Genomic DNA, 27377 nt, shown 5'->3' on the forward strand with positions numbered 1-27377 from the left:
CCTTTCTGGGTACAACATAAAACCAGGGGCCATAATATAAAAATTGATACATTCAACTACCTAAAAATACATCTCTGCTTAGCCAAAACCACTGTAATTAAGCTAAAAGAAAACAAAAGTCAATTGGAAAAAAATACCTGCAACTCACATTACAAAGGGCTAATTTTCTTACTATGTATAGAGTGGTCACAAATAGAGAGCCTTCACAAATCAGTTCTGTAATGAGCAAAAGCACAAATAAAGTTACAGAAAAGGAAATTAAAAGGCTTTTAGAAATTAAAAAGATGGTAAGTGTTGATCATGAAATGAGAAATGCAAATTAAAACATAAATGCAATGCTATTTTTTACCTATCAGTGTGACAAAGAAGTTTAGTAAAACACTGTTTTGGTGAGGATGTGGGAAACAAACCTGTCATATATTGTTTTGTAAGTGTAATATGGAGAATTTGGCAACATTTATCAAAATTATGAAATAACAAAGCTTTGGCACACAAATTTCATTTCTAGGAAGATTATTCTCTAGAGATACACATGTGTGAAGACTGTTTAAGAGGTATTTACTGCAGCATCATTTGTAATTTATAGTTTCAAAGTCCAACAACAGAGCCAGTTAAATCAGTCACAGCACAGTCACATGGTGGAATACTATACAGCCATTAAAAGGATCGTGGAAGATTTCTATGTTAGACATGGTGTTGAACAGTCTGTAGAATATGGAAGCATTTGGAAAAAAGGAAAAACCGTGGATGTAATTGCTTATGTGTGTGCACTGATTACATCTGAAGGATATAAAAAAAACTGAGGAGGAAAACCGGGTGGGTGAGGCAGGGTTAGGATCAAGACTTTTCAGTATATATCCATCCTTTTGTACTCTTTGAGTTGTTACCAATTCAAAGGATTTAAAAATGAAACCAGCAGAGAGAAGAGTGAGGGCCATTTAAGGGCCTCAGTGTGGCCTCTGTATTACCACCATCTCCGACGGACACCAGGGGCAGCAGTGGAAGGTGTACACGGAGGCTCGGCACAAACTTTAGCCCTGCAGCAAGCACACTGCTCGTGCAGGTGAGTGTACTCATCGCCAGCTCAACAGTGATATTCCCGGTGCTTCCGGGATCTAGCTGCTACTCTGGGCAGCGCGTTTGTTGTGGAAAACATCTACACCAGGCAGGTTGTGCCTACTTTGGGAATATTCCTCCCCCATGGGAGGGGGGTGGTCTTCATCCCAGTCCACAGAATCCTCATCCGTCAGCACAACGATGTGGCACTCTCGCTCCCCTTTCTTGGCACAGCCCACCATGATGGGCAAGATCAGCTCTTCGAGGTAGTGGTCAAACTGCTTGTGAGCACCATCGTTAGACAGTTCATGCAGCAAAGCACCTGGGGAGAGACGCTGTAGGTGAGCATCCTCTCGGCCTGAGTGCAGATATTACTGGCGGGAAAAAGACTATGAGGTACTGGCTGTCATCACTGAGAAGTTCTAGAGACGTAGCCCATTAAAGGCAGAAATGGTTTTTTGCTTTGAGGCGCTAATTAAGCAGATTTTGTTAGATATGTTGCACATTTTACCACTCTAACTTTTCTCATGTTTATTTATTATTAGCAAGAGGGAGGGAGGAGTGGGGGACAAAGGGAGAAAGAATCCCAAGCAGGTTCCACGCCCAGCGTGGAGCCGACGTGGGGCTCTGTCCCACAACCCCGAGATCATGACCTGAGCAGAAACCAAGTCAGATGCTTAACCAACTGAGCCACCCAGGTGCCTCCCTCATGTTGAATAATCCCTGAGCACTTTGACCAAATGAAGTTTTGTTAGCTATACAATGTCAAACCACACACATTAATTCTACAAGAGAAAGAACCATCATTTGTAGTACCTCTTCTGAAGATGCTCTGGACCCCAATTTCATGGAGTTACGGTACCACAGAAGAGGGATCATCTGAAGTTTGAGGACACCAAGGGACTTGCTCTTAGTGTGCGCTAGACCCAGTAGAGAGACCACAAGTCTAGAGAACTTCATGGAATATGCAGGGAAATGTATCATGAACCTCAAAGAATAATTTTTTTTTTTTTTTTAGATTTTATTTATTTGACAGACAGAGATCACAAGCAGGCAGAGAAGCAGGCAGAGAGAGAGGAGGAAGCAGGCTCCCCGCTGAGCAGAGAGCCCGATGCGGGGCTCGATCCCACGACCCTGGGATCATGACCCGAGCCGAAGGCAGAGGCTTTAACCCACTGAGCCACCCAGGTGCCCCTCAAAAGAATAATTTTTTAAGTAATTTCAGGAAGCCTAGGTGATAATAAGAGAATGGTGTTTGTAGTCAGACAATCAGCTCTAATCCCAGCTTTTTAGAGTTTTGAACAAGTTAATTTCTCAGTCTTCTCATTTGTTAAATGTGGTTATTACCCGACTTGCAGGGCTCACTGCTATAAGACTTAAGCAAGTTCACATCTAGAAAGCACTTAGTAAACATGAAGTTAATGGTAAAAAGAATTCTAAGAAGAACCCAGCCAATTTATGCTGTTTGACTCCGCTCACTAATGTCCAAGAGTCAGTATCCTTATTTATTAGCTGAGACACCAAGGTCCCTGAGAGGGGAAGCAGTTAACTCAGTGCCTCACTGGACAAGCTGGATTCGGAACCTGCCACACATTCTCTTTGGTTTACTCCACGTCCTCACAGAGCTGTGAAGCAGGAGAGGGAACAGGTTAGTATTACGTCTCTGCCTCTGCGAATGGTTTTCAACCCACACTCGAAACTGTTTAGTGATAAAGAATAGCAGTCGATTCCAAGCAAACTCAAAAGTTCAGCTGCTCAAATGCAGCTCAGAGCTGCTCTTGTACTTACTCAGATCTTGACATCGGATAGTGTTGAAGTCAAAGTTAATGCAGAGATAATCGCATGTATCTCTAAGGTCTGGAATAGAGATGCCATCAGGACAATTGATGATCCCAGTTTTGTAATAATCCTGTAAACAGATTAAAAAGAAGAAATGTAGGCAAAGAACCAAGATGAGGAATGACCTCTTCAACCCCTCATCCATTCCTGGTTCTGTTAAAATGGTAGGTTACTAGAACTGTCACCACTCTGGCTGACTTGTCAACTGGCAGAGTGGCTCCTGGCTCTCTGACGTGCTTAATCATAACCTGATAGCTGACTGAGCTCAAGCAAGAGGTACTTCAGGGAGAGAAAATAGAGGGAACGGGAACTGGAACTAGAGACCCTAAAGTCAGTAACAATTTGATGGAACTCTCAAGGCTTCTGCCTGTGCCTGCCCCTGGGGAAGACGATGCCACAAGAAGGGTCCTACACACCAGCACTGTTCGAAATACAGTTGCACTGATTCCTTCGGCAATCTCATACTCTCCCTTCTCGTTGGGCCGGGTGAAATTGTACTCTCTTCCTGGTCCAAACATTCTGAAAGACATCAGACGACAATGTCAGACAGCTGGATTCTTTACCCATGAGGACTGCTCCCTTCTTCACCTCATTCTGGAAGACTCCATTCCATGTTCTCATAGTATCAATTAAAAACACATCAGTGAGACCCAACCCCTACGAAGAAGCTCCCTCCAGACATAAAAGGTGGTAGCAATTGCTTGCAGCATTTGAGAACAAGGAGAAATGAAGCAGCCAAGTCTTCAGGGATCACCAGTGGTAAGCTTCCGGGACAGCAAATGAAGTAAAGCAGCATTTGCAGAGCTGGCCCTTGGAAAATCTCTGGTGTGTGTGAGGGCTGCCTCTCCTGCCCTCCCCAGTGCCCATGGATATGCTGGCAGGTCAGGAAGACTGTGCTTCTCCTGCTCCTGACCCTTCCTGGTCCTTTCCCTCCTTTGTTAACCTACCTTAACATGCAGTGGTTCTCAGATTTGCTTTTCAATATCTAATGTGATAGATGCATCTCTCCTGGTGGGTGCACACGTTACTGTCCTCCTATTCCTGGTACATTCTGATGCTGGAGCTCTGGGGAAAATACCCTTCTTCAATCCAAGGAGTAACTCTAATGACAGGAACTTCGGGTCAAGCAGATAGGGGTGGGAGGTATTAGGCTTATCTAGTGGTTCGGCATAGTTTAGAGAGGCGAACCTGCTCTGTACATGAACTTAGAGGTCAGGAGGGCACAGGAAGATCTTGCCTTTTCTTACAGGAAGATCTTGCCTTTTCTTACTCATATTTTCCCATTCTTCCTCCCTCCCTTTCAGATCCCCTCCAGTAAAACTGGCCCCTTGACTTCCACCACTCCTGTTGCACATCTGAGCTGTGGAATGGGAAACCAGTGTGAGGGACACGGCAGGCAGGCAGGTAGGCTCTTCGGCCAGCTTGATTTAAGTTCCCAATGGTGCCTCAGTGCCATTTCCTTCCTCGGCCTGCTGGGAAGCCTGGCTGGCTCTTCAGTGTTAAAACTCTTTTCCTCTATCGGGGCGCCTGGGTGGCTCAGTGGTTAAAGCCTCTGCCTTCAGCTCAGGTCATGGTCTCAGGGTCCTGGGATCGAGTCCCGCATCAGGCTCTCTGCTCAGCAGGGAGCCTGCCTCCTCCTGTCTCTCTCTACCTGCCTGCCTCTCTGCCTACTTGTGACCTGTCAATAAATTAAAAAAACAAAACAAAACAAAACTCTTTTACTCTACCGTAAACTGGCTGCTTTTCAAAGGTCTGAAAAAGACTCCAAATCACATACTTTCCAAACACTAACACCATACATAAGAAATCCATCCTGATAAAAGTGTCTTCAAAGAATGCTGACATTTCTGAACATTCTGGTTAAAGTCCAACCAAAACAGCTATGAATCAAAATAGTGAACATGCCATGCAATGCTCCCTTCCCCCCAAAATTCTCATCAGCAAGACCTAAGCTCAGAGTTATTTTTCTGGTAATGGTGTGGATGAACATTAATCCACTTGCAATCTTTCAGCCCGTACCCCTTCTGACTAACGGCTCACATTTTTTTAAGCTCACTGACTAGGCTTACCAACACTGTATATAACCTCTGGACAGAGCAAACCTAAGTAACTCTCAGAACCAATAGCCTCAGCTGAAGAACCACCTAGATTAAGAATTAGACTCGCTCATCATGGGACAATCCTAGAGTCAAAGAAAGAGGGTCAGCTAAGAATCTGTTAATCATGGGTGCCTGGGTGGTTCAGTGGATTAAGCCTCTGCCTTTAGCTCAGGTCATGATCTCAGGGTCCTGGGATTAAGCCCCACATCAAGGTCTCTGCTTCAGCAGGGAGCCTGCTTCCCCCTCTCTCTCTGCCTCTCTGCCTACTTGTGATCTATCCAATAAATAAAAATGTAAAAAAAAAAAAAAAGAATCTCTTAATCAAACAGAAAATGCTTGCCTTTCTTCTCATGATCACTACTGTCAGAGGCAATCTACTTTGAAGAGCCAGCCAGTGCTGCAAGAACACTGTTTTTGGGTGTGTGTATGGTGGTGGTGGGGTGGGCAGTGGTAGTAACCCCTAAGACTGAGGACAGGAAGTCAAATCTGATAAAATGTAGGGCCAATCTGGAAAATGTTTTAATGTTCTAGTTTAGTCTTTTTTTGTTTGCTTGCTTGCTTGTTCTAGTTTAGTCTTAATTCAGAGGTTTGAGAAGTATTCAGATTTGGTTCTGGCAAAAAATGGTTCATCATGAATCTGTATGTATATGTTCAAATATATTTGAGTAGCTAGATTTCATTTAGCCTAAAATTCAACAAATGAGTGTGGTCCATTCTGATTTTTTTTTTTTTTTAAGATTTTATTTATTTGACAGACAGAGATCACAAGTAGGCAGAGAGGCACGCAGAGGAGAGGGGGGAAGCAGGCTCCCTGCTGAGCAGAGAGCCCCATGCAGGGCTCGATCCCAGAACCCTGAGACCACGACCTGACCCGAAGGCAGAGGCTTTAACCCCCTGAGCCACCCAGGCGCCCCTCCATTCTGATTTCTAAATCAGTTCAAATTAGTCCAAAGTCCTGAGTGAGGTTAAATCTTTACATAAGATCTACTTCCAAGTAGATCAAAGTCCTCAAAAGCCAAATGTCTGTGTATAATATACATACACACATTATTATTTTTACTCTTATCCCAATTTGCACTACCTCATGTTAAGGTCTGTAGTTGGCCAGAAGGAGCACGTCCTAACTCCCAGCCCAGGCTCCAAGAACACTTTCTGGCCAGTGATCCTCCTTGCTAGGCTTGTTCCATTTCCTAAACTCTAACCCTAAAATGCTGGAGGCAGGAGATGGGGAGAGGAGGGTAAGATTGTGTTCTCAATGAAGCAGCACAGAGAATGGAACACGACGAAAAGAGAGAGCAGTCACAAAACAACAGCCAGACATAAAGACTCAGTTTTGGAAAACTTGAATAGAGATGGAGGTATCAGAAAATGACAGCATGACACCCGCTGCCAAGCACAGTGGGCGACAGATGGCAGGCAAAAGGCTTTTCCATAAAACGGCTTTGCTATTGTGTCATTTGGAACACATTTCTATTTTTTATTAAAAGACAAAAGAAAAAAAGAACCCACAACTTAGATCTCCCCTTAATCCTGTCTTTGACCTGTGGAACTCAGGCAAGATTACTTTTGTGAGGGTGTACTTATTATGCATCTTATTATGGATAAGATGGATAAGAAATGAGGTGTGTGACTTCTGTTTTAGAGGGAGTTTATAGAGGAAGAGGGAAGGATATTCAGCAGATTATTTTCCATAGTCCTGATTGCACGCCCTTCTGTGGGGGCCCATTGTGCTATACTGGCTTTGTAAACAGAGTACATCCCCCAAATCATCAACACATAAACAGCTTTGTACAAGCTTGCCCGCCCTGTCTCACAAAGATATGAAGGTAGAAAAATAAGCAACCGCAGGCCTTCTTTTCCTCACATCTAGTGCAAGATAAACAGCAGGTACTTCTATTCATAGAGAACACAGTGAATTTGGAAGGAAATTATCATCAATTACCTTCCCAACATGGTATCCGGATGAGCAGTGAAAATTTGTGGATTCACAACAAAACGTGTGCCATCTACAAGAAGTGTCACTTTCTCTGGTGCCTGGGAATGAACGTTACTGCCAAAGCCCACAGTGCTGTTTCCAAATCGTTCTGGAGCCATAAAGGATTCATGGTTCCGTTTATTCCCATTTTGGAAGCAGGAGCCTTTGATGTCCTCGGGAAGTGGCATTATGTGAGGGAACTGAAGATTTGCTGGCTGAGAGGCATAGTCAAGTGAAAGGTCTAAAAGATCATACAAACAAACCAAAATAACTTGACAGCAAAAAGCCTTGGGGGAAAAGATAAATCTCATCTCTTTAAAAAAAACAACAACAACAAAAACCCCCAAACTTTTAGGTGTTCGCAGGCAAAAAACTCTTGCCCTGAACAAGTAAAGGAAGAATAAGCTAGAGATTCATATTGGATCCCCCTGAGCTTTTTTACAGGTTTGTATGTTGGGGAGGAGAGAATGAAGGCAATAATGCCCACATTTCAAAAAGTGATTTAAAAATTTTAAAGTAAATTATGTGCATGGCTTAAAAAAATTTAAACACTAGAGAATTTCTGTGGACAACCAACAAGGTTCTGCCAGACTCCATGCCCTCCCCCGGTCTTATTTCACAGAGGCAATCACTTTTTACTTCTGTTTCCACTTTTAGATCTAAATAATACTCTCGTAGTTCCTGTGTTTTATTTAAGGAACCTGCTACTTCTGGGTGCAGAAACTATTCCTTTCCCACATCCTTCTAAAAATTTCCAAATGTTTCTAAATGTTATTTCCCAGAAGGGATGACAGTCTCTAATTGTCTAATGCATTACCTTTCCTAGAAATTCACATAAAAATGCATTTTCACTATGCATTGGAGAATCCTAACATCACCAGGACCATTTTTTTGAAGAGGCAGGGCTTGCCCTCAGCAGAAAGGTTCCAGTGCAAGTGGCCTTGGGTTAGGATTCCTTCATGGAAACCGTTTTTGTGCTAGTATCACCAAGGAGGCATTTCCTTTAAGCAATTTATTTAATTTTCTAAACACTGTTCATTTCTCTAAAATGAGAATCATGTTCACTTCACCTCCCTCAAAGGATTCTTCTATCAACTGAATTAAAGTATGTGAGAGCACTTCAAAGTGTGTTAATACCATATCATGGAAAAAAGACTTAAAACCAAATATGTGAAATCTGGATATAATGCAGAAGACAACTGGGGGAAATTTTTATGAAAGCATTATCATAGGATTCTTTTAAATTGGCAGATCTCCTAATATATTTTAATGTAAAAAAGTCTCTTTCACGAAAAATTTCAAACATACCAAAGTTAACACAATATGCATATCCTGTCACCTAGATTTAACAAGCTTAATTAACTTTTCTACATTTTCTTAAAATCTTTTTTTGAAAAAAGTAAAAGGTTAAAGATACAACTGAGTGTCTGACTTCCATCCCACACGAATTTTAAGTCTGTATACAATAATTCATGAACAGGATTACCTGCTCTTCACTTGTGGGAAAGAAGCCTGATTTCAGGCCCTTAGATAACCAAATAAATTGTGAGCTAGAGTGCACTCACATTTCTTCCCCATTTGCTTCTGAAGGAAAGGAAACCAAAATCTAGACCAAACACCAACTGAGGGTTTACATTCTATAGCTTTGGACAAATTTTCAGTGTGGCCCTGTTGTTTGCACAAGAGCCAAGCTTCCACACCACCCACGGACAAGCTTCTAGCAAGAAATGCTTACATCACCAAGACGGGCTTTCACATTCAAAATGCTGTTCTAAAATGAAAGTAGGTACCCACATCATAAATTCAGGATGCTTGATTCCCTACCCCCTTCACCCCCCAACAAAGAAGCAGTTCTAGTGGGCTGATTCCTGAAGGGCGCCTCAAGTCCCACGCAGTGTACATGGGTGAGCAGGAAGGGCGACTCAGTGCACAAACTCCCCCCAATGGCACACTCTAGGATGGCAGGCATGCCCTGCTCTTCTGCCAGTGGACGCATTAGAATACCACAGGCTGGTTAGAAACTAGACACGGGTTCAAATGGCAGCTGCCCACCTCCTAGCAGTGTGGGCCTGAGCACGTTCTGTAAGTTCCTGAAATCTCCTTTCCTCATCTGCACAAGGAGGAGGACTCTAAGCAGGGATCAGCACATTTTCTGTGAAGGGCCAGAAAGCTCTGTGGGTCACAGTCTCTGCCACTGTAGCTGGAAAGTAGCCAAAGACCATATGTGAACAAATAGGCGTGATGGCGGCATTTTAAAAATGTACAAAACAGGCAGTGATTTAGATGTGGCAACAGTCTGCCATTCTTAATCTAAAAACACGTATGTGAAGTTCCTAGCCCAGTGAGCACCCAGTAAACAGTAACCGCTATTGTGAGTGTTGCCGCTGCCTTCATTCAAAGTTAAAAAGAAGTGGACAGTTTATCAAGAGCCTGCACATCCATTAACTCCGAAGTCTCCCAGTCCTGTGAAGTAAGAATGTTAACATCCCTGTTTTCCGGATTAAGAAAGCAGGGCTTGGAAAGATTAAGGAGCTCATCCACTGTTACAGATGATAAATAGCACAGCTAGACTCTGAATCTGTCTTGTGACTCCAGACCCAGGACTATCTTTCTCAGACCATTACCGATGAGTTAGACGTGCGGGACTGAGTGAGTCAGCGGGGCTGTTATGTGGCAGTCAGCCTCCTGTAACTAAACCAGTCCGCTGGAGAGGTTATTTATGCCATCCCGGTGGAGTGGATGCTCACGGGTCAGAAAGCCCTCGGAATTCAGTCAAGATCTAACCATCGTACCATCGCTCCTGGGCCCTAGAGGGTAAGTGAGACTCTGAAGAGCAGAAGCAGCCAAGCTATTTGTTTCTCTCTCCTGGGCCACAGCTGTGGGGTCATCGCTTGGGCAGCTGGCCTCCTGCCGCAGTGCCCTGTCGCTCTCGCTGCCGCGGTGAACATTCATCCTTGAGTTCTGGATCCTGAACTGTCTGCTGGGCCAGAGAAAAAGCCTGGAAGACAGGAATGTGCAGGATTTAGAACACTCTCCACGGGCGCCTGGGTGGCTCAGTGGGTTAAGCCGCTGCCTTCGGCTCAGGTCATGATCTCAGGGTCCTGGGATCGAGTCCCGCATCGGGCTCTCTGCTCAGCAGGGAGCCTGCTTCCCTCTCTCTCTCTCTCTGCCTGCCTCTCTGTCTACTTGTGATCTCTCTCTGTCAAATAAACAAATAAAATCTTAAAAAAAAAAAAAAAAAAAAAAAGAACACTCTCCAACAGACTTCCAAGGACTTCTGAAGCATGAAAGCCGAGCTGGAGAACTCAGACGGCTCACATTCTTGTTTGAAGAAGAAATGACATCTTAAACTTATTTCTGTGATTTTATACTGGGAGGAACTGGGCTTATTTAATGATCTCTACCAAATCACTAGCAATTTAAGAATGTTGATCAACTTGTTATTTGAGAATAATTTTAAGCTGTATCCAAAACCAGACATCACACCCACCATTTTGGCCCCAATCATGATCAGTTCTACAAGTTAAATGGTAGTGCAGTAATTTGGTGTTGTTTAGATCACAGACACAAAAGAGGAGAAGAATCCAACAGGTCAACTAAAGAAAACCTGCCCATATGTGAAAAATAATCAAGACACATATGTTCCTGCAACAACTAAGCACTAGGGAATGAAAACTATCAAATCTTGCATTAGCATTATGGTTGTTGAAACAAGAAATCACCTGCACTAAAGAAAAAACAAACCAAACAAACAAAATTTGACTTACAGTGCCCAGGTTCCTCTTTATAAGTTCTTTCACTTTCTGTACCTTATGTTCAACCCCAACCCCAACCTCAAAATTACACCAAGACATCATTGGCTAGAAGGCTAATTCCCCCAGGCAGTCCAGTCATGGGAGGAACACATAACGAGCTACCTCCTTGTGCTAGGCATTTGCTCATCGGGCAGAATGGGGAGCGGGGGGAGGGACTATGTGAAAAGCTTCATACCTTTCTTCCAGGTAATCCTGCCCTGCAGCCCTTCCGTCCTTAGGGGATGCACAACTATGTGAAATATTCCTGAAGTTCACCTTACTTATTATTCTATTATACTGATTTCTACTTGCAATTTCAGTGGAAGAATCATCTTACATCACCACTGATTTTTATCCAAGTGGATTGCATGCTAACACCATTTCAGGAAGAAATTAGGTCACTAAGGGCAGTAACATGTAGCATGTAGCAGTTAAAACAGATCCCTAGCAACTGGTAAAGTCAAAACCACCACTGCCCTCAAGTTTTATTCAGATGTCAAAATGAGGTCTATAGAACAGGGTAAGAAAAGGATCCATGGAACTGGAAAGAGCTTATTAATTGCCAACATTGGAAAGACCAAAAGGGGGTGTTTCTTTAAGCTTCACTGGTTCTGAATGACAATGTTTCACTTAACCTGTAGATATGGTTTCTAAGCTCTTCACTAGGATTAATGCTTGGTGGCACACATTAAGAAATCACCTAATGCAACATTTCCCAAAGTCTTCTATGAATTAATTCCTCTATAATCCTAGAATGACAGAACGAAGCTCTCTTAAACTTTGAAACCAAAAAAGTTAACCGACACCAGAAGATTTTACACTGGAGTAGCCTGTTTAAACCTAATACTACTCCCCTTGCAGGATGAGCCATTCATTCAACTTTGAATGTGTATTTTCACTGCCAACCTGGTTCAATTCTGTAACCATCCCCTAAATGAACTGTGGCCCTCAGAACAGTTCTAAGGAAAAAGAAAAAGCAAAGCACTTAAACAATATAGTCTCTATTGCTAAAAAACTATTTTTGGCCAAAATGCAGTCCTAAAAGTCATAGCAGCATACAATGACAGAAACCAAAGGATCGTGCTGCCCCTGGCACACTGAACAGTAGCTGATGAGATTGCTTCAGGAAAGGAGTAGGAGTCAGAAATATATATATATATTTTATTTTTTAAAAAAGATTTTATTTATTTATTTGTCAGAGAGAGAGAGAGATCACAAGTAGGCAGAGTGGCAGGCAGAGAGAGAGCAGGAAACAGGCTCTCTGCTGAGCAGAGAGCCCGATGTGGGGCTCGATCCCAGGACCCTGAGATCATGACCTGAGCTAAAGGCAGAGGCTTAACCCACTGAGCCACCCAGGTGCCCCAGGAGTCAGAAATATATTAATAATGGAGCTCAGACTACATGGCCATCAAGAAAACTTAACATCCAGCAAGCAGCTTGAGCTTCACTTCCACACAGTATGTGTAAGCATTTTATAATATTATAAAAATTACATTTTTATATTTTATATATTTATAATATTATAAAATTATAATATAAATTATAAATAATAAGTAAAAATTATTTTTTTTCCACAGGCCTCACATGAAGGCTCATATTTTGTTAAGTCATGATTTTGCAGACCTGGAATAGCAAGACCACTTAGCTTCATAATCTCCCATCTTGGAAAATTTAGACACAATCTTTGGTAGTGGAATTATCTCCACATATTTCTTGAACCTAAAAACAGACACACCAGTTTCTCCCAAGAACATAATCACCTTGAGTATTAATCCAAAATAACTTCTAGTTATAATAAATCTATATATTTTCTTCTTACTTGGGATTTCCTCTAATCAATTATTTCTGAAGAAAACAAGGTAATTACATGGATCACTGTGCCATTAAGTACAATATCTTACACTAAACTATTCAGATTTTTTAAATCTAAATAGGGTTAGGAGCAAACAACCCTAACATGAATCTATCTCAAAAGCATAACACTTTCAGACTGTAAATGGTACAAGGGTTATGATCTTTTATTTATTCTTTTTTTTTAAATTTTTATTTATTTGACAGAGATCACAAGTAGGCAGAGAGGCAGGCAGAGAGAGAGAGAGAGAGAGAGAGAGAGAGAAAGGAGAAAGCAGGCTCCCCACTGAGCAGAGTCCGTTGCGGGGCTCGATTCCAGGACCCTGGGATCATGACCTGAGCCAAAGGCAAAGGCTTTAACCCACTGAGCCACCCAGGCGCCCCTATTTATTCTTTTAAAAAGATTTTGTTTATTCATTTGAGACAGAGAGAGAGTATGAACAGGGAGAGGGACAAGAGGAAGAAGGAGAAGCAGACCTCCTGCTGAGTGGGAAGCCCAACTCAGGGCTGGATCCCAGGACCCCAGAATATGACCTTTTTAAAAAGGCAGTATCTTTTCTTTTTTTTTTAACTTCAGAGTAAGCTGGGTGGTGAAGATGAGATAGGATGCCACAGAATTTGGTAAATAAACCAATCTACCCTTAATCTATACACCATAATTAGATTTAGAAAGTAATTACATCTTTTTCCAGAATTTTTGCTAACAGTGTTTCAGTTTTCTTTATCTTTACCAATCTGGTAAGTGAAATGTGATAGCTCATTTTAATGTGATAAATTAACAAGTCATTTCCATTATTTTTTTCATCAAAAATTTTACCTTTGAGATCCTTAAAATTTTACCTTTGGGTGGGTGGGGAAAAACAACCATGCTGGGCAGGTATTAGGTAATAGTGATTTATTCATATCAAGTTTGTCAGGCTTGACTAGAATCACTGGGTGTTTCCCAGGACTGCTCTCATCTCCCTGGAAGTCTGAGAGAATGAGGTATGATTACAAGACCACCCACTAAACTGAAGCAAAGCAGGTTCTGGCTTTGGCTTCGTTATTAACTAGCCCTGTCACCAAAACATTCTTTAAGCTTCAGTATTTTCATCCATAAAAATAGAGGAGGATGTCTGCCATTACCAAGTCAGACAAACCTTTCTCAAACAGGATGCAGGGCAAAGCTCTCAGAACTCATGAGGCACCATACAAAAGACAAGAGATAAGCTTGGGAGACATGTGTCAATCTCCCACATACAGCAGCTCAGTATTTCTTTAGCTCTCTAAGCCTGTCATCACGCTCATCCTCTACTTTTGAATATACTTACGTTCTGACTATTGTCCAGTTCTGATTTCAGCCACCTTCCTCATTTTGATTCAGTGAGACGATACCCTGTACTGTTGTTGGAATTCTACAAATTATTTTTGGCCTCAGTTGCCTAACTTTTCATTTGCACCTGACCTTCTGTGTCTTTCCGTTCTCCCACCCCCCAACTCAACCCAGGAAAACACCGTATCTTCCTCTTCTATTGCCAAGCTGTCTTTTCTTTAGCTATTTTACTCCTGCAGAATTTTAAAAAACAAAGAATAATCCTGCACTCAGGCAGTACATATTTATTGCTGTTGACAGAAAATACTAAGAAGATAAAAATCACCCATAATTCCTCTTCCAGACTTTCCTAAGCATAAATACATAGATATATTTTTTTATTTTTACAATTTGAAATTCTGCTGTTAATATTATGCCATATTTCTCAACATACCATGATTTTGCCTGTAGGTCAACAATTACACTCATATCATTTTCAATGGTACATAATATTCTATTACGTGGTTATACCAAATTTCATGTTTTATTGCCTTTTTTTTTTAACATTCAATCTTTACCCCATAGAGAATTTGTTTTGTATACAGCATGAGGTATGGATGTACCAAAATTCCAATGGTTAACCAATTAACTGCCTTAATATATTCTGAAGAGTCAATTTTTTTTCCCATACTGATTTGAGATGTCACCTTTATCAAATACTAACAGATAATAGATGCTTGATCTGGTTTTTACACTCTGTTCCACCAATTCATCTATTTCTGTGCCAATGTCATGTATAATTTCAACTGAACAATCTGACCATCATTTTTCTATGTCCCTTAGCTAGAAGTTCTAAAATGGTATTTTTAAGTTGTTACCAGGAAAATTTTTTCTTCTAATTTTTAACATCGTGTCTTAAATTATTTATATCTTTTCTGCCTTGAGTAACATATTTAAGTTTAAAATCACTGTGATAAGAGTCATTGAATATTACATTTAATGGATAGCGGTTACACACAGATTCCTTTTACCAGGTTTGTTATCCAGAATGTAGCCTTGTTTTTAAAGATTTTATTTTTTAAGCAATCTCTACACCCAACGTGGGGCTTGACAAACTTACAACCCTGAGACCAAAAGTCACATGCTCCACCAACTGAGCCAGCCAGATCCCCATTTGTTCCAACTTTTATTATAGGAAGTAAAAATTCACTTTACTTGAAAAGATTACTGCCATAATTCATTCCAATGAAATATTATAGGTATGTATGGATAATTGAAAACTATTAAAACTAAAGCAATTTTGCTGTTTATTGTTGAGACATTGTTTAATCAAATTTTTAATTCCAAAGTAAAACCTAAGTTTCCTTAGCTATCTTAACACATACAAATACATATGCATTAAAGAAATTATGCTGTCTAGGTTAATACTGCAGCTATACTAGAAGACTTCTATGCAGAAAAAGAACTCAAGAGACTGTACTTCTTGAATACTGGTCAAGATTTTTACACATGCCCTTCTTATATACTCTCTACATGAGCCTAAGCAATTAATCCCTAGTAAAGATCAACCCCCTTGCCCTAACTGCTTTATCTTTCGGGTTTCTATTTCTTTTCAAAGAACTGATGCTATAAAATGCTTTCCCACTTACCATACCATTTCTTAACAAAGTCTCAAATTAAGGGAAGCTATATTTAACCATAACCTATGTCACCACCCATATTTGCCAGCAAGTGCTCTGCAACCAGACTGCATAGTTTGGTTCTTGATTCCACTACTTATTTGCTAGGTCAATCTGCGCACTTGACTAATTTCTCTGAGACTCAATTTTCTCATCTATAAACTGATAATATCTATTTGGAAGAGCTATTTTAGGGATCACAAATACTTTAGATTGAGTACGATCTCTGACATATGGTAAACACTGAAAATAGCTGTTACTATTCATATATTCAAACCTAGCTTCAAGCTTATTAAAAATCATATTCAAGGGACGCCTGGGTGGTTCAGTTGGTTAAGCAGCTGCCTTTGGCTCAGGTCATGATCCCAGCGTCCTGGGATCGAGTCCCACATCGGGCTCCTTGCTCATCAGGGAGCCTGCTTCTCCCTCTGCCTCTGCCTGCCATTCTGTCTGCCTGTGCTTGCTCTTTCTCCCTCTCTCTCTCTGACAAATAAATAAAATCTTTAAAAAAAAAAAAATCATATTCAAAAACATTTTTAAATCTTTGCTTGTTTTTTTCTTGCATTATTACCTACCTACCACAACATCCCTCATCTCCATTCCAATACCAACAACCTCTATTTATCTCTGTGTAGCTGTACTTTTTATATTAAGAATAACTGCTGGAGGGCGCCTGGGTGGCTCAGTGGGTTAGGCCGCTGCCTTCGGCTCGGGTCATGATCTCAGGGTCCTGGGATCGAGCCCCGCATCGGGCTCTCTGCTCGGCAGGGAGCCTGCTTCCTCCTCTCTCTCTGCCTGCCTCTCTGCCTGCTTGTGATCTCTGTCAAATAAATAAATAAAATCTTTAAAAAAAAAAGAAAAAAAAGAATAACTGCTGGACTTTGAATGTGTCCATTTGCAGAGGTAATAAAATTCAATCATGATACCACTGTTAACTCTTAATTTCAAACATTTACTGATAACAGACATGTTACTTCTTTAAACCAAACCTGTAATTTTAGAACTAAAAACTACACAGCTTTCTTTTTTGGAAAGTAGGCTCTATACCCAATGCAGGGCTTGAACTAATGACCCTGAGACCAAGAGCTGTGTGCTCTATCTAGTGAGAAAACTGTATAGCTTTCTAATGAATCTTCTGTATTAACTAAATACTTTTATCAGCTAGGTTTCTTTCTTTTCTTTTTTTAAGATTTTATTTATTTGAGACACACAGAGAGAGCACACAAGTGCCGTGGAGGGCAAAAAGGGAGAGGGAGAAGCAGAATCCTTGCAGAGCAGGGAGCCCAATGTGGAGCTTAATCCCAGGACTTTGAGATCATGACCTGAGTTGGAGGTAAACACCCAACCCACTGAGCCACCCAGGCGCCCCTCATTTTGAAAGTTTTTAAATCTCCAGGAAAATAGAAAAATCATTACAATCAGTACACTCATATATACCCCTCAGACTTAACAATGATCATCCTGTCTCATTTGTGTGTGCTTACACTTCCTTCCCCTCCCCATACATTTTCCAAATCACCTGAGAGTTACAGAGAGGTGCACTTCCTATCCTTAATACTTCAGTATGCATAGTTTAAGAATTATGACATTCTCCTATAAAACATGACAGTACCATTTTCATCTAAGCAAACGAACAATTCTATAATCTCAACATATAATCCATAACCAAATTTACTAATTTGGCCTCAAATTTTCCTCTATAGCCTTTTTTGGGGATCCATGATCCAATCAAGGCCCATTCCTTGCATTTGACTATTCTCAATCTTTTAATATTACATAGTCCTTCCCCTCATTTAAAAAAAATATTTATTTTAAAGAGAGAGTACAGACCAGGAAAGGGAGAGAAGCTGGAGCCCTGTCCAGGGTACAGGGCTTGATCTCATGATGCATAACCCTGAGATCACAACCTGAGTTGAATTGAAGAGCTGGGAGCTCAAATGACTAAGCCGCCCAGACACACCCCTAAAACTGACATTTTAAAAAAGTATAGGTCAGTTCCAACATCCTGGATCTATTTCTATATAAGTAAAACATTTTCTTGTGACTAAACAAGAATATGACAGATGGCAACTGTATCCTTCCAAACATCACGACAGAGGCACATAATGCCAGGTTACCCCACTATAGGGGATAAGTTTGATCACCAGTTAAAGGTGAAACTATATTAATAGTCTACAAAATAGAATTTAAGGCAAAAAACTACAGAAGTTGGGGAAGGCATAAAATCCAAAGATGGGGGCACTTGGGTGGCTCAGTGGGTCAAGCCTCTGCATTTGACTCAGGTCATGATCTCAGGGTCCTAGTATCGAGCCCCCCATCGGGATCTCTGCTTGGCCGGGAGCCTGTTTCCGCCCCCCCCCCCCCAACCCCGCCTCTGCCCACCTCTCTGCCTACTTGTGATCTTTCAAATAAATAAAATCTTAAAAAAAAAAAATTCAAAGATGTCTGTTGGCAGAACCACTTCTGTTCCTCATTTCTTCTACATTGGAAGAGAGTCAAAATGAGAGAAGAGATGCAGGAGAGAAGAGGACAGAAAGGCTGGAATTCTGTTTCTACTTCCCTTTTCTTTCCTTTTCCCCAATGAATTGCTGAGGCCATGCTAATAGGGTGGCAGATAAAAGCACAATGACAATAGTGACAAGTTCATAATTGCGTGGATATATTTTCCTGTCTTTTCTACTTGACATCCCCAATTTACTGCCCCCAGTACCTTTTTGTCAATATAACTTAGGTCCAAGAATGGGTTTTGTGCACAAAGAGACTATATTATAATTACTTGGATTTAAGTTAAGACTTAAGACCTTGTGTTCAATTTATAACTAAGATTGCCCTTACTGTTTCTTTTACAAATTTATCAAATTAAAAAACTACTGTACTAGAGACAAAAAAATTTAAATAATATAGTAAAAACTTTTATACTTACCACCCAGTTTAAAATATAAAACATCGTAATATATTAATTCCTCTATAACCACTACCCTAAGTTTGGTATTTCCATCAGATATTTCAAACTATATCTATAATCTTCATATATACTCTTTTCTTGTTTTAGCACTTCCACTGCCTACCAAGCAAATCTTTAAGTAATGAAAAAACTCTGGTAAATCTAAAAAGTTAAACTGATGAATCTAGTTTATCTCAAGTTCTTAAATATTGCAACAGTCTCAAACAGGTCTCAAACAGCAACATTTTCTTCCATCCTTAAATGAGTAATCAAATCTAACACCCAATTACTCAAGAACACATTCTACATTAGAATCACAAATGAATCAGTTGAGATTGTTGAATAGGTCAAATTGCTACAAACCCTACATTTTAAGTACAGATGGCCATGAACTTTATTCACACGAATCATGTGCTACATACAGTTCTCAGTACTTGATGTTAGTTTTTTTTTTTTTTTTAAGATTTTATTTATTTATTTGTCAGAGAGAGAGAGAGGGAGAGAGAGCGAGCACAGGCAGACAGAATGGCAGGCAGAGGCAGAGGGAGAAGCAGGCTCCCTGACGAGCAAGGAGCCTGATGTGGGACTCGATCCCAGGGCGCTGGGATCATGACCTGAGCCAAAGGCAGCTGCTTAACCAACTGAGCCACCCAGGCGTCCCCTTGATGTTAGTTTTAAAAGATTTTATGTATTTGAGAGAGACAGAGAGTGAGTAGAGGTGGGAAGTAGGGGAAGGGCAGAGGCAGGCTCCCCACTGAGCAGAGAGCCTGACAACAAGCAAGGGATTTGATCCCAGGACTTTGGGATCATTACCTGAGCCAAAGGCAGATGCTTAAATGACTTAGCTACCCAGGCACTCCATAAACATTAAATAGTCAAAAAACTTCATGAAGTAGGTGCCATTATAACCCTCATTTAATAGGTGAGGAAACAGAGGAAGGTTATGGAACGTTCCCACAGTCACACAGCTAATAAATAGTGGAGTCAGGTGTAGAACCCAGGTTTCTGGCTTCACTGTCTACTGTTACCCTCATGCTGTATTACCTCTCCTATAGGTCTGATCTACTTCCCAATTTCTATCTAAGTTGCACAGGTTTGGAGATATAATTCCAAGCCTAAGATCTGCTGCCTGGGTATACAACCTCACTGTGACAATAATCGGCATATATAGCACCTTTTCTGTTTAAATAGTTGAGTGGACTTCTAAATCAACTAACTCCACATGGGGATTGATTTTACAGTATGAAATTTCCCAGAGTTCAAAGATCTTACCTAACTCTGCTTTAATTTTCAACATTATCACCTAAAAACTGCATAGATGAAATTCTGTAATTTCCACAAAGGTGTTTCTATCTTTTGATTGGATTCAACTAGTTGTAGTCATGCTAGTGACACCTTTAAGCTAAGAACAATTCAGGGCACATAACAGACCAGGAAAAGCTTAGGATTCCTAAGAAAAAGCCAGTCAACATATACAATCTCCAGGGTGAGGTTCCTAATGTCCAGGACAGTCGTCTTCTTGTTAAAAGCTTATAATCCTTTAAAGGAAGAGATATACAATTAAAGGTTACTTTGGCAAACTTCCAGGAAATATCCAAGGGCCATACTATTACCAATGTCTTAAAAGGAACAGTGCAAGGCAGTGCAATAACAAAACTTAAAAATGTATCAATCAACACAGTTGGCCATTTTATTGGAAAAAGCTAAGTGAATGTATAGCAAGAAAGATCTGAAGGTCTTAGGGGACAGACCCATGGATCAGTACTATAGCTACAGAACATGTTGAAAATTCTGGAGACAACCCAAAATCACTATCAGAAGATGGTTCAAGAACCAGTACCAATTAGTGTCAAAAGTTTTCACTGAATTCTTGACAGAAATGAGGACAATGCAATCTACACATACATAGACAGATCACTCCAGTTCAAAGATAGTGGGCATTGACTGAGACATCATCAATCTAATAGTTTTGCAGGAAAAAGAAGTACTAGCATATTAGATATATACATGATTTTAAGATACATCACGATTTCAAAAATATTAAAGTTTGAACTGAAGTATAAATTATAGTATATGTTAATGTAATGCTTTCTTGGGAAGGACAGTCCTTTATACCTAAATTAAACCTTCAATTCTTTTTTGGTATTAAATGTCTTTTATGAAATAATGAGGGCAGAAAATGACGGCCAGATTTTTTTTTTTTAATGTACGAAGATAAACTGGCAACCTTTTGATGTGCTCCCAATTTCCTTCCCCACATTTTACCAATCATGAATCTCAAAAAATCTGGATCCCAATAATCTACTTAGGATTACAAAAATACTTCTACCAGTTTAGTCCAGTCTACCTAAAAATATCCAAAAATAAAGAGTCTCTTGCTTTGCTCAATCACTGAATAGCAATCCTTGGGGAAAATCTTTTCTTCTTTTTGAGTTGAGCTGAAGTCTGCCTTCCTCCCCACATCCATGACTTCCATGTTTTGTTTTAGTCTTATTGCCTGGAATCCTTCAGAAAAATGGATAAAACAGAAAAACAACTGCTTGAAGGCATCAGACAACTAAGTAAAGTAGCCAAGACTTGAAGATTGGAGAGAAGCTATAATGGTCAGTTTTATATGTAAACTTGCTTAAGCTACAGTCTTAGTTCAATCAAAACACTAATCTCAGGGCACCTGGGGGGCTCAGTGGGTTGAGCCTCTGCCTTCAGCTCGGGTTATGATCTCGGGATCCTGGAATCCTGGGATCCTGGGATCCAGCCCTGCGTCGGGCTCTCTGCTCAGCTCGAAGCCTGCTTCCTCTTCTCTCTCTGCCTGCCTCTCTGCCTACTTGTGATCTCTCTCTGTCAAATAAATACATAAAATCTTAAAAAAAAACCCCACTAATCTCGATGTTACTGTGAAAGCACGTGATACATGTGATTAAAAGTCTATAATCACTTTAATTATGGAAGATTATTTTAGATAATCTGAGTGGGCCTGACCCAGTCAACTGGAAAGCTTTAAAAGCAGAATTCAAGTTTCTCTAAGAAGAAATTAATCTGTGGATTGCAGCTTCAACTTCTGTTCAGAGCTCCAACCTGAACATCCTTCCTGATGGTCTAGCCCAGTCCCCACAGTTCTATAAAGCCAACTTTCTGTGATAAATATCTTAACATATATTAGGTGTGTGTGTATGTATTTATAGATAGAGGATATATGTTATTGTGATGTATATACACACAGAACCATAATCTGTAATTAAAACCTTTCAAAATTGGGGCGCCTGGGTGGCTCAGTAGGTTAAAGCCTCTGCCTTCCGCTCAGGTCAGGATCCCAGGATTGAGCCCCGCATTGGGCTCTCTGCTCAGCGGGGAGCTGCTTCCTCCTCTCTCTCTGCCTGCCTCTCTGCCTACTTGTGATTTCTGTCAAATAAATAAATACAATCTTTAAAAAAAATAATAATAAAATAAAACCTTTCAAAAAAGAAAACTCCAGGACCAAATGGCCTGACTAGCAAATTCTTCCATATCTTTAAGGAAGAAATTACACCAATCTTATACAAACTCTTCCTGAAAACAGAAAAAGGAGGACTTATTTCCCAATTCATTTTCGGAGGTTATTTTCTCTCATAAACATAAGTACAAAAATCCCAAGCATTATTAAAAAATCCAGATACATAAAAAGGGATAATACATTATGAGGACGGTTGGCTCAACATTCTAAAAATCAATTAATATAATTCACCACATTAAAAGACTAAAAAGAAATAGGTTTTATTTTATTATTTTTAAAATAATAAAACGAGAGAGGAAACACAAGCAGGGGGAGTGGGAGAGGGAGAAGCAGGTTCTCCACTGAACAAGGAACCTGATGTGGGGTTTGATCCCAGGACGCTGAGCAAGAGAAGGAACACAAGCAGGGGGAGTGGGAGAGGGGCTTGATCCCAGGACTCTGGGATCATGACCTGAGCTAAAGGCAGACGCTTAATGACTGAGCAACCCAGGCACCCCAAGCAATAGATTTTAGATTAATAACTAAAATAGCATGAAACATGGGCGCCTGGGTGGCTCAGTGGGTTAAGCCGCTGCCTTCGGCTCAGGTCATGATCTGGGGGTCCTGGGATCGAGTCCCACGTCGGGCTCTCTGCTCGGCGGGGGGCCTGCTTCCCTCTCTCTCTCTCTCTCTCTGCCTGCCTCTCTGTCTACTTGTGATCTCTCTCTGTCAAATAAATAAATAAAAAATCTTAAAAAAAAATAAAATAGCATGAAACAGTACTGATTTATTAGGTTTAAAAAAAGGCAGGTTGAAATAAATATATTCATAGAAAAAAAGACTGAAAATACTAATTATTCTCCCTTCATTGTAGGCTCATGATATATGTATGTGGTTTTTTTTTTTTTTTTTTTTTAAAGATTTTATCTGTTTATTTCAGGGTGCACAAGGGGTGGGGAGGGTCAGAGGGAGAAGCGGACTTTAAGTCTTTTCTAAGGAAAAAACATTCTGGAATTGAGTCACGCATCAGGCTCCTCGCTTGGCAAGAAGCCTGCTTCTCCACCTGCTTGTGCACTTCTGCTCTCTTTGACAAATAGGTAAAATCTTAAAACAAAACAAAACAATCCCCAAAACAACATTTTAATATTTTCTTGAAGAATTCCATTTTTAGATACGTTTTCCTTTTTTCCCATTTTAAAAGTTATAACACATTTAGAGACTTTGGAATATTCAATAACATACAATTTAAAAAACACATATTATGGGATGCCTGGGTGGTTCAGTAGGTTAAGCATCTGCCTCCTGGGATCATGACCTGAGCCAAAGGCAGATGCTTAACCTACTGAGCCTCCCAGGCACCCCAGGATGTTTTTTCTTCCCCTTAGAAAAGGCTTAAAACGGTTTAAGAAAAAAAAAATGTTTTAAAGTTTAAAAAGTATATTACTACATAAGAGATTTAAAATTAAGAAATATGCTTACCAAACAAATTAGTAATTTATTAGGTTAAATATTGGAATAGTTTCTCAAGCAGATTCTTGCTTTAAATCCAAATGCAATGACTTAATGCAGAGGCATGATGTGTTTCTTAGGGTACTTGACAGCAAGCTTGGTTCTAAGTAACAGGTGGAAGTTAGAATATGTAGGCAGGCACAGAGATAAAGGATGATGCTGCTTGAGCCCCAGGGTATAGGGCACTCAACAATAAAGGCAATGGAACATTCAGATTACCTCACATATAATTCCCTAAACAGAAAATAAAAAATAAAAAGTAAATAATTCCCTAAACAAATTGGTATGAGCTAAACTTTGTATGTTGAGGTTTCAACTCCTAAATCCTTAGAATGGGACTATTTGGAAAAAAGGACTTTAAAGAGGTAATTAAGGTTAAATGAAGTTATTAGGGTGGGTCCTAATCCAATAGGACTTTTAAGAATAGGAAATGAGTGCACAGACATAGGGAGAAGGAGTCCATCTACAAAGCAAGGAGGCCTCAGATGAAACCAATCCCGCCAACATCTTGATCTCAGACCTCCAGCCTCCAGAATTGTAGGAAAATAAATTTCTGATGGTTAAGCCAGTCTGTGATACTTTTTTATGGCAGCCCTAGCAAAATGATATACAGATACAACTGCGAAAATTAAATTTCAGGTTCTGCCACCAAAAGAGATTTAGGACAAACACATAGAAGGAATCTTACATAGTTTTATGTATAGACTGTGATCTTCCTATAGAACTGTAAATCACTAGCTATTTTAAGGAAGTCAAACTTTAATAATCTTGTCAATAATTTACTGTAACTTTCCTCTAATTTTAATAACTGTATATGCTATACAAATATAAAATAATATTTAAATTTCATTTGTATTTGTTACTTTATCTGATCCTTACAACCTTTTCTATGAAACAAATAAAAACCAAACCCTCTAGTCCCAGTCACAGATCTTTGCACTATACCCCAGTATTTTCCAAAATATTCGTAAGGCTCCCCATTTTAGTAAGAACAGAGATAAAGTTTATATCTATATTTATCATAAAGCCTTAGTATTTTAACAGTAGGAAGGACAATCTGAATCTAAAGAAAAGAATATCTAAAAAAAAAAGCCAACATTTCCTGAGAATTTACTGTGTCAGGCAGTTCTAAGCACTTTACATGAATTAACTCAACCCTAATAACCCTCTGAGATGGTAACTGCAACAATCTCTATTTCAGAGACCTAGAAACTGATGAGTACTTTATCCAAGTTAATAAATAAAGGAACCTAGGAAAAGACTGACTTCAATGCCCACATTCTCAACTGCCACCCAATGAAGTATAATGAGGGCACTATTGAGCATAAATCTTAATGGCTTTGGAGGCAGGCAGATTTAAGTTTGAATAGTGGTTCTGCCACTTATTAGGGGTATGACTTTGGGCAAACTTAAGTTGTTTGTACCTTAGATTCCTCAGCTCTATAATGGAGGTAAATAAGACAATGGACGTAAAAGCATTTAGTACATGTCTGGCACATAATGTCTAACTATTAAGCCCTTACCCTTCTAATCTACTTTCATGAATATACAAGGAGAATAGGAGAATCCAACAATGTTTAATTTTAGGACTCCAAGCAAAAATATCAAAAGGTTCTCCTGAGACACATAGGTGGCTCAGTTGGTTAAGTGTCCAACTCTTGGTTTTGGCTCAGGTCATGATCTCAAGGTCGAGGGACTGAGCCCTCCATAGGAACTAGGCATACATCGGCTTGGGATTTTTGCTCTCCCTCACCCTTTGCCCTTCCCCCACGTGTGTGTGTATGCAGTGCATGCTCTCACGCTCTCTCCCCCTCTCAAAAGAAATTATCAAAAACTTTTTTTATCCATACTTATTTCCTTCCTACATTCCAGAAATGCATGTCATTAATCTTATTTCCCCTAAGAAAACATATTAAATCAGATTAGTAGTTAGATCAGTTTTATATGGTCTCCCATAGAACATCTAATAACTTCTATAAGGACAAGTATGGTTACAACTTTAAAACATTCTGGATGTTGCTCAAACATCTAATATTTAATAAAAATTCACCAATATACTTATCTTAACCTTTACTGAATTCTTAAAAAAATATTAAGTTTGTAATGTCTCTTGGGATTACAAGGTGACCATCTGTTTGCTCTTATTTGAACTTCTACTACTTATTTCAAGCTTCAGAGTCCTTAGTACTCTCACTCCAGGATTTATATGGTTACATCACATTCTCCTTCAATCTCCATTTTCCCAGAAAATACTGCTTTTGTAGTCATGTGGAAGTCTCTCCATTTTCTTCTTCTACTTATAACAGAATTTCTTTCAACCATTTTCTTCTTCTACTTATAACAGAATTTCTTTCGACCTTTTCCATTTTAGAAGCATCTTTCTTGAGAAGATTTAGTGGGAAGAACACTGGGCTAGGAGCCAGGGGTCCTCACCTCTGCCATCTCATCTCTTTATCTGAAAGATGAGAGGACTGCACTAAATAAATTTCTAATAGCTTTCCTTATATCTCTAAGCTTCATATTTCCATGATTCTGGGTCTTCCTGCTAGAAGTCATTCAGCATTCCAACAACTTTCCTCAACTTTTTACTCCAGTTAGCCAAAGAGGGGCAGGCATGTTCAAATTCAGGGGCAGGAGGAAAACACAATAATCAGGAAGTCTGGAGTTATAGAAGGAAATTGTGAACCAATTAGAAGAAGATTAATAAGAGATATAAGACAAAAAAGATGTCAAAAAACAAGTCAAACAGCCTAACTCTAACCTCATGCCTACATATCTATTTAAGAGGAACTAAGAAAGAGAAAAAGCTTTCAGCAGTAGAGGTTACACAGTCCTCATTTCCAGCTCAAGGGAGCAATGCAACTGTGTGCCATCTTCGCAACGTTGTTGCTAAAGCGGCCCCCTACAGGCTTTGCACAAAATAGGCATTACTGGGGTATTTAATGACTGAATTAGAGTTCAGCTGAACTGAAAGCTCTCATAAACGCTACCAGTACTGCTAGGTACCATGAAATCTGAGGACTCAAGTGAAATTACATGCCATTGGCTGTCCTGGTTTTCAAGGGAAGACTGAGACTGAGTCAGATGGGATGCCAAGATGTGGCCTGATGGCACTGCTTAAATTCTGAGGATGCTAGAAGCAGCCCCAGAAGGAACAAGTACAGATTAGTAGGCACAGGCTATCTCTAACCCACCAAGGCAATATCAGAATATGTATGAAAGTCATTTCCTACCCTGGTGTCAGAGTCCAAGAAAGCACTAGCTTAAGTTTCCCTCTGGAGAGGCTGGTTTCTTGGCTTGTGACTGGCTGGAAGGGAGGGGAGAGTAAATCAACAAAGGGATGAGGGAGGTGGGCAGTTCTCAAGATTCCCAGGCCAGCCTTATGGTGGTGTTTCTCAAAATGGTATACCACACCAAGGATGGGGGTGCCTGCTTAAGATGCAGTTTCAGGGACTCATCACAGATCTCTAGAATCAAATTTCTGGGAGTGGTACTCGCATTTTTAAAGAGTAAATTTACATTTGAGAACTACTGTCCCCAGAATGGGGGTGGGAGGTGGGGATGGGGTACGGATGGGGATAGGAACTAAGGTGAAATTCTTTTGACTGTGGATTCATTACATATGACTACACTACTTTGCTTTGGGGACCATTTAAAAAAAAAAAACAATTTCTCAGGTAAAACCTGCAGCTAGTCCTCTAACAGTTCACAGGGGCACAATGAAAGGGCCTGGAAAATGCACTTTCATGAACTGGTTAAAGAGTTCCTCCACGGCCTTGTTTACCATGTTTGTTTGTTCACTGGCTTCACTGCTTTATTTAAAAATAAACCGGCCCAACCCAGGAATTTTCAGAAAGAATCACCAACTCCG

The 27377-nt window shown here is 40.1% G+C and overlaps 1 protein-coding gene across 3 annotated transcripts in view; it reads right to left on the reverse strand.

Annotated features, from left to right (window-relative positions):
• KCTD20 (potassium channel tetramerization domain containing 20) overlaps positions 1-27377 on the reverse strand; it is a 33566-nt gene that overhangs the window by 5322 nt on the left and 867 nt on the right. Inside the window, exons 2-6 of one of the 3 annotated variants that reach the window (XM_047735142.1) lie at positions 9762-9967; positions 6937-7210; positions 3312-3414; positions 2845-2965; positions 1181-1378 (exon numbers count right to left, since the gene is read on the reverse strand). In XM_047735142.1, coding sequence (XP_047591098.1) covers positions 1181-1378; positions 2845-2965; positions 3312-3414; positions 6937-7210; positions 9762-9921 — 856 coding nt within the window. In that variant the 5' untranslated portion in view covers positions 9922-9967. The other 2 variants (XM_047735143.1, XM_047735144.1) reach the window with 2 other exon arrangements.

Source organism: Lutra lutra, chromosome 6 (genome assembly GCF_902655055.1).
Source record: "Lutra lutra chromosome 6, mLutLut1.2, whole genome shotgun sequence".
Lineage (NCBI taxonomy): Eukaryota > Metazoa > Chordata > Mammalia > Carnivora > Mustelidae > Lutra > Lutra lutra.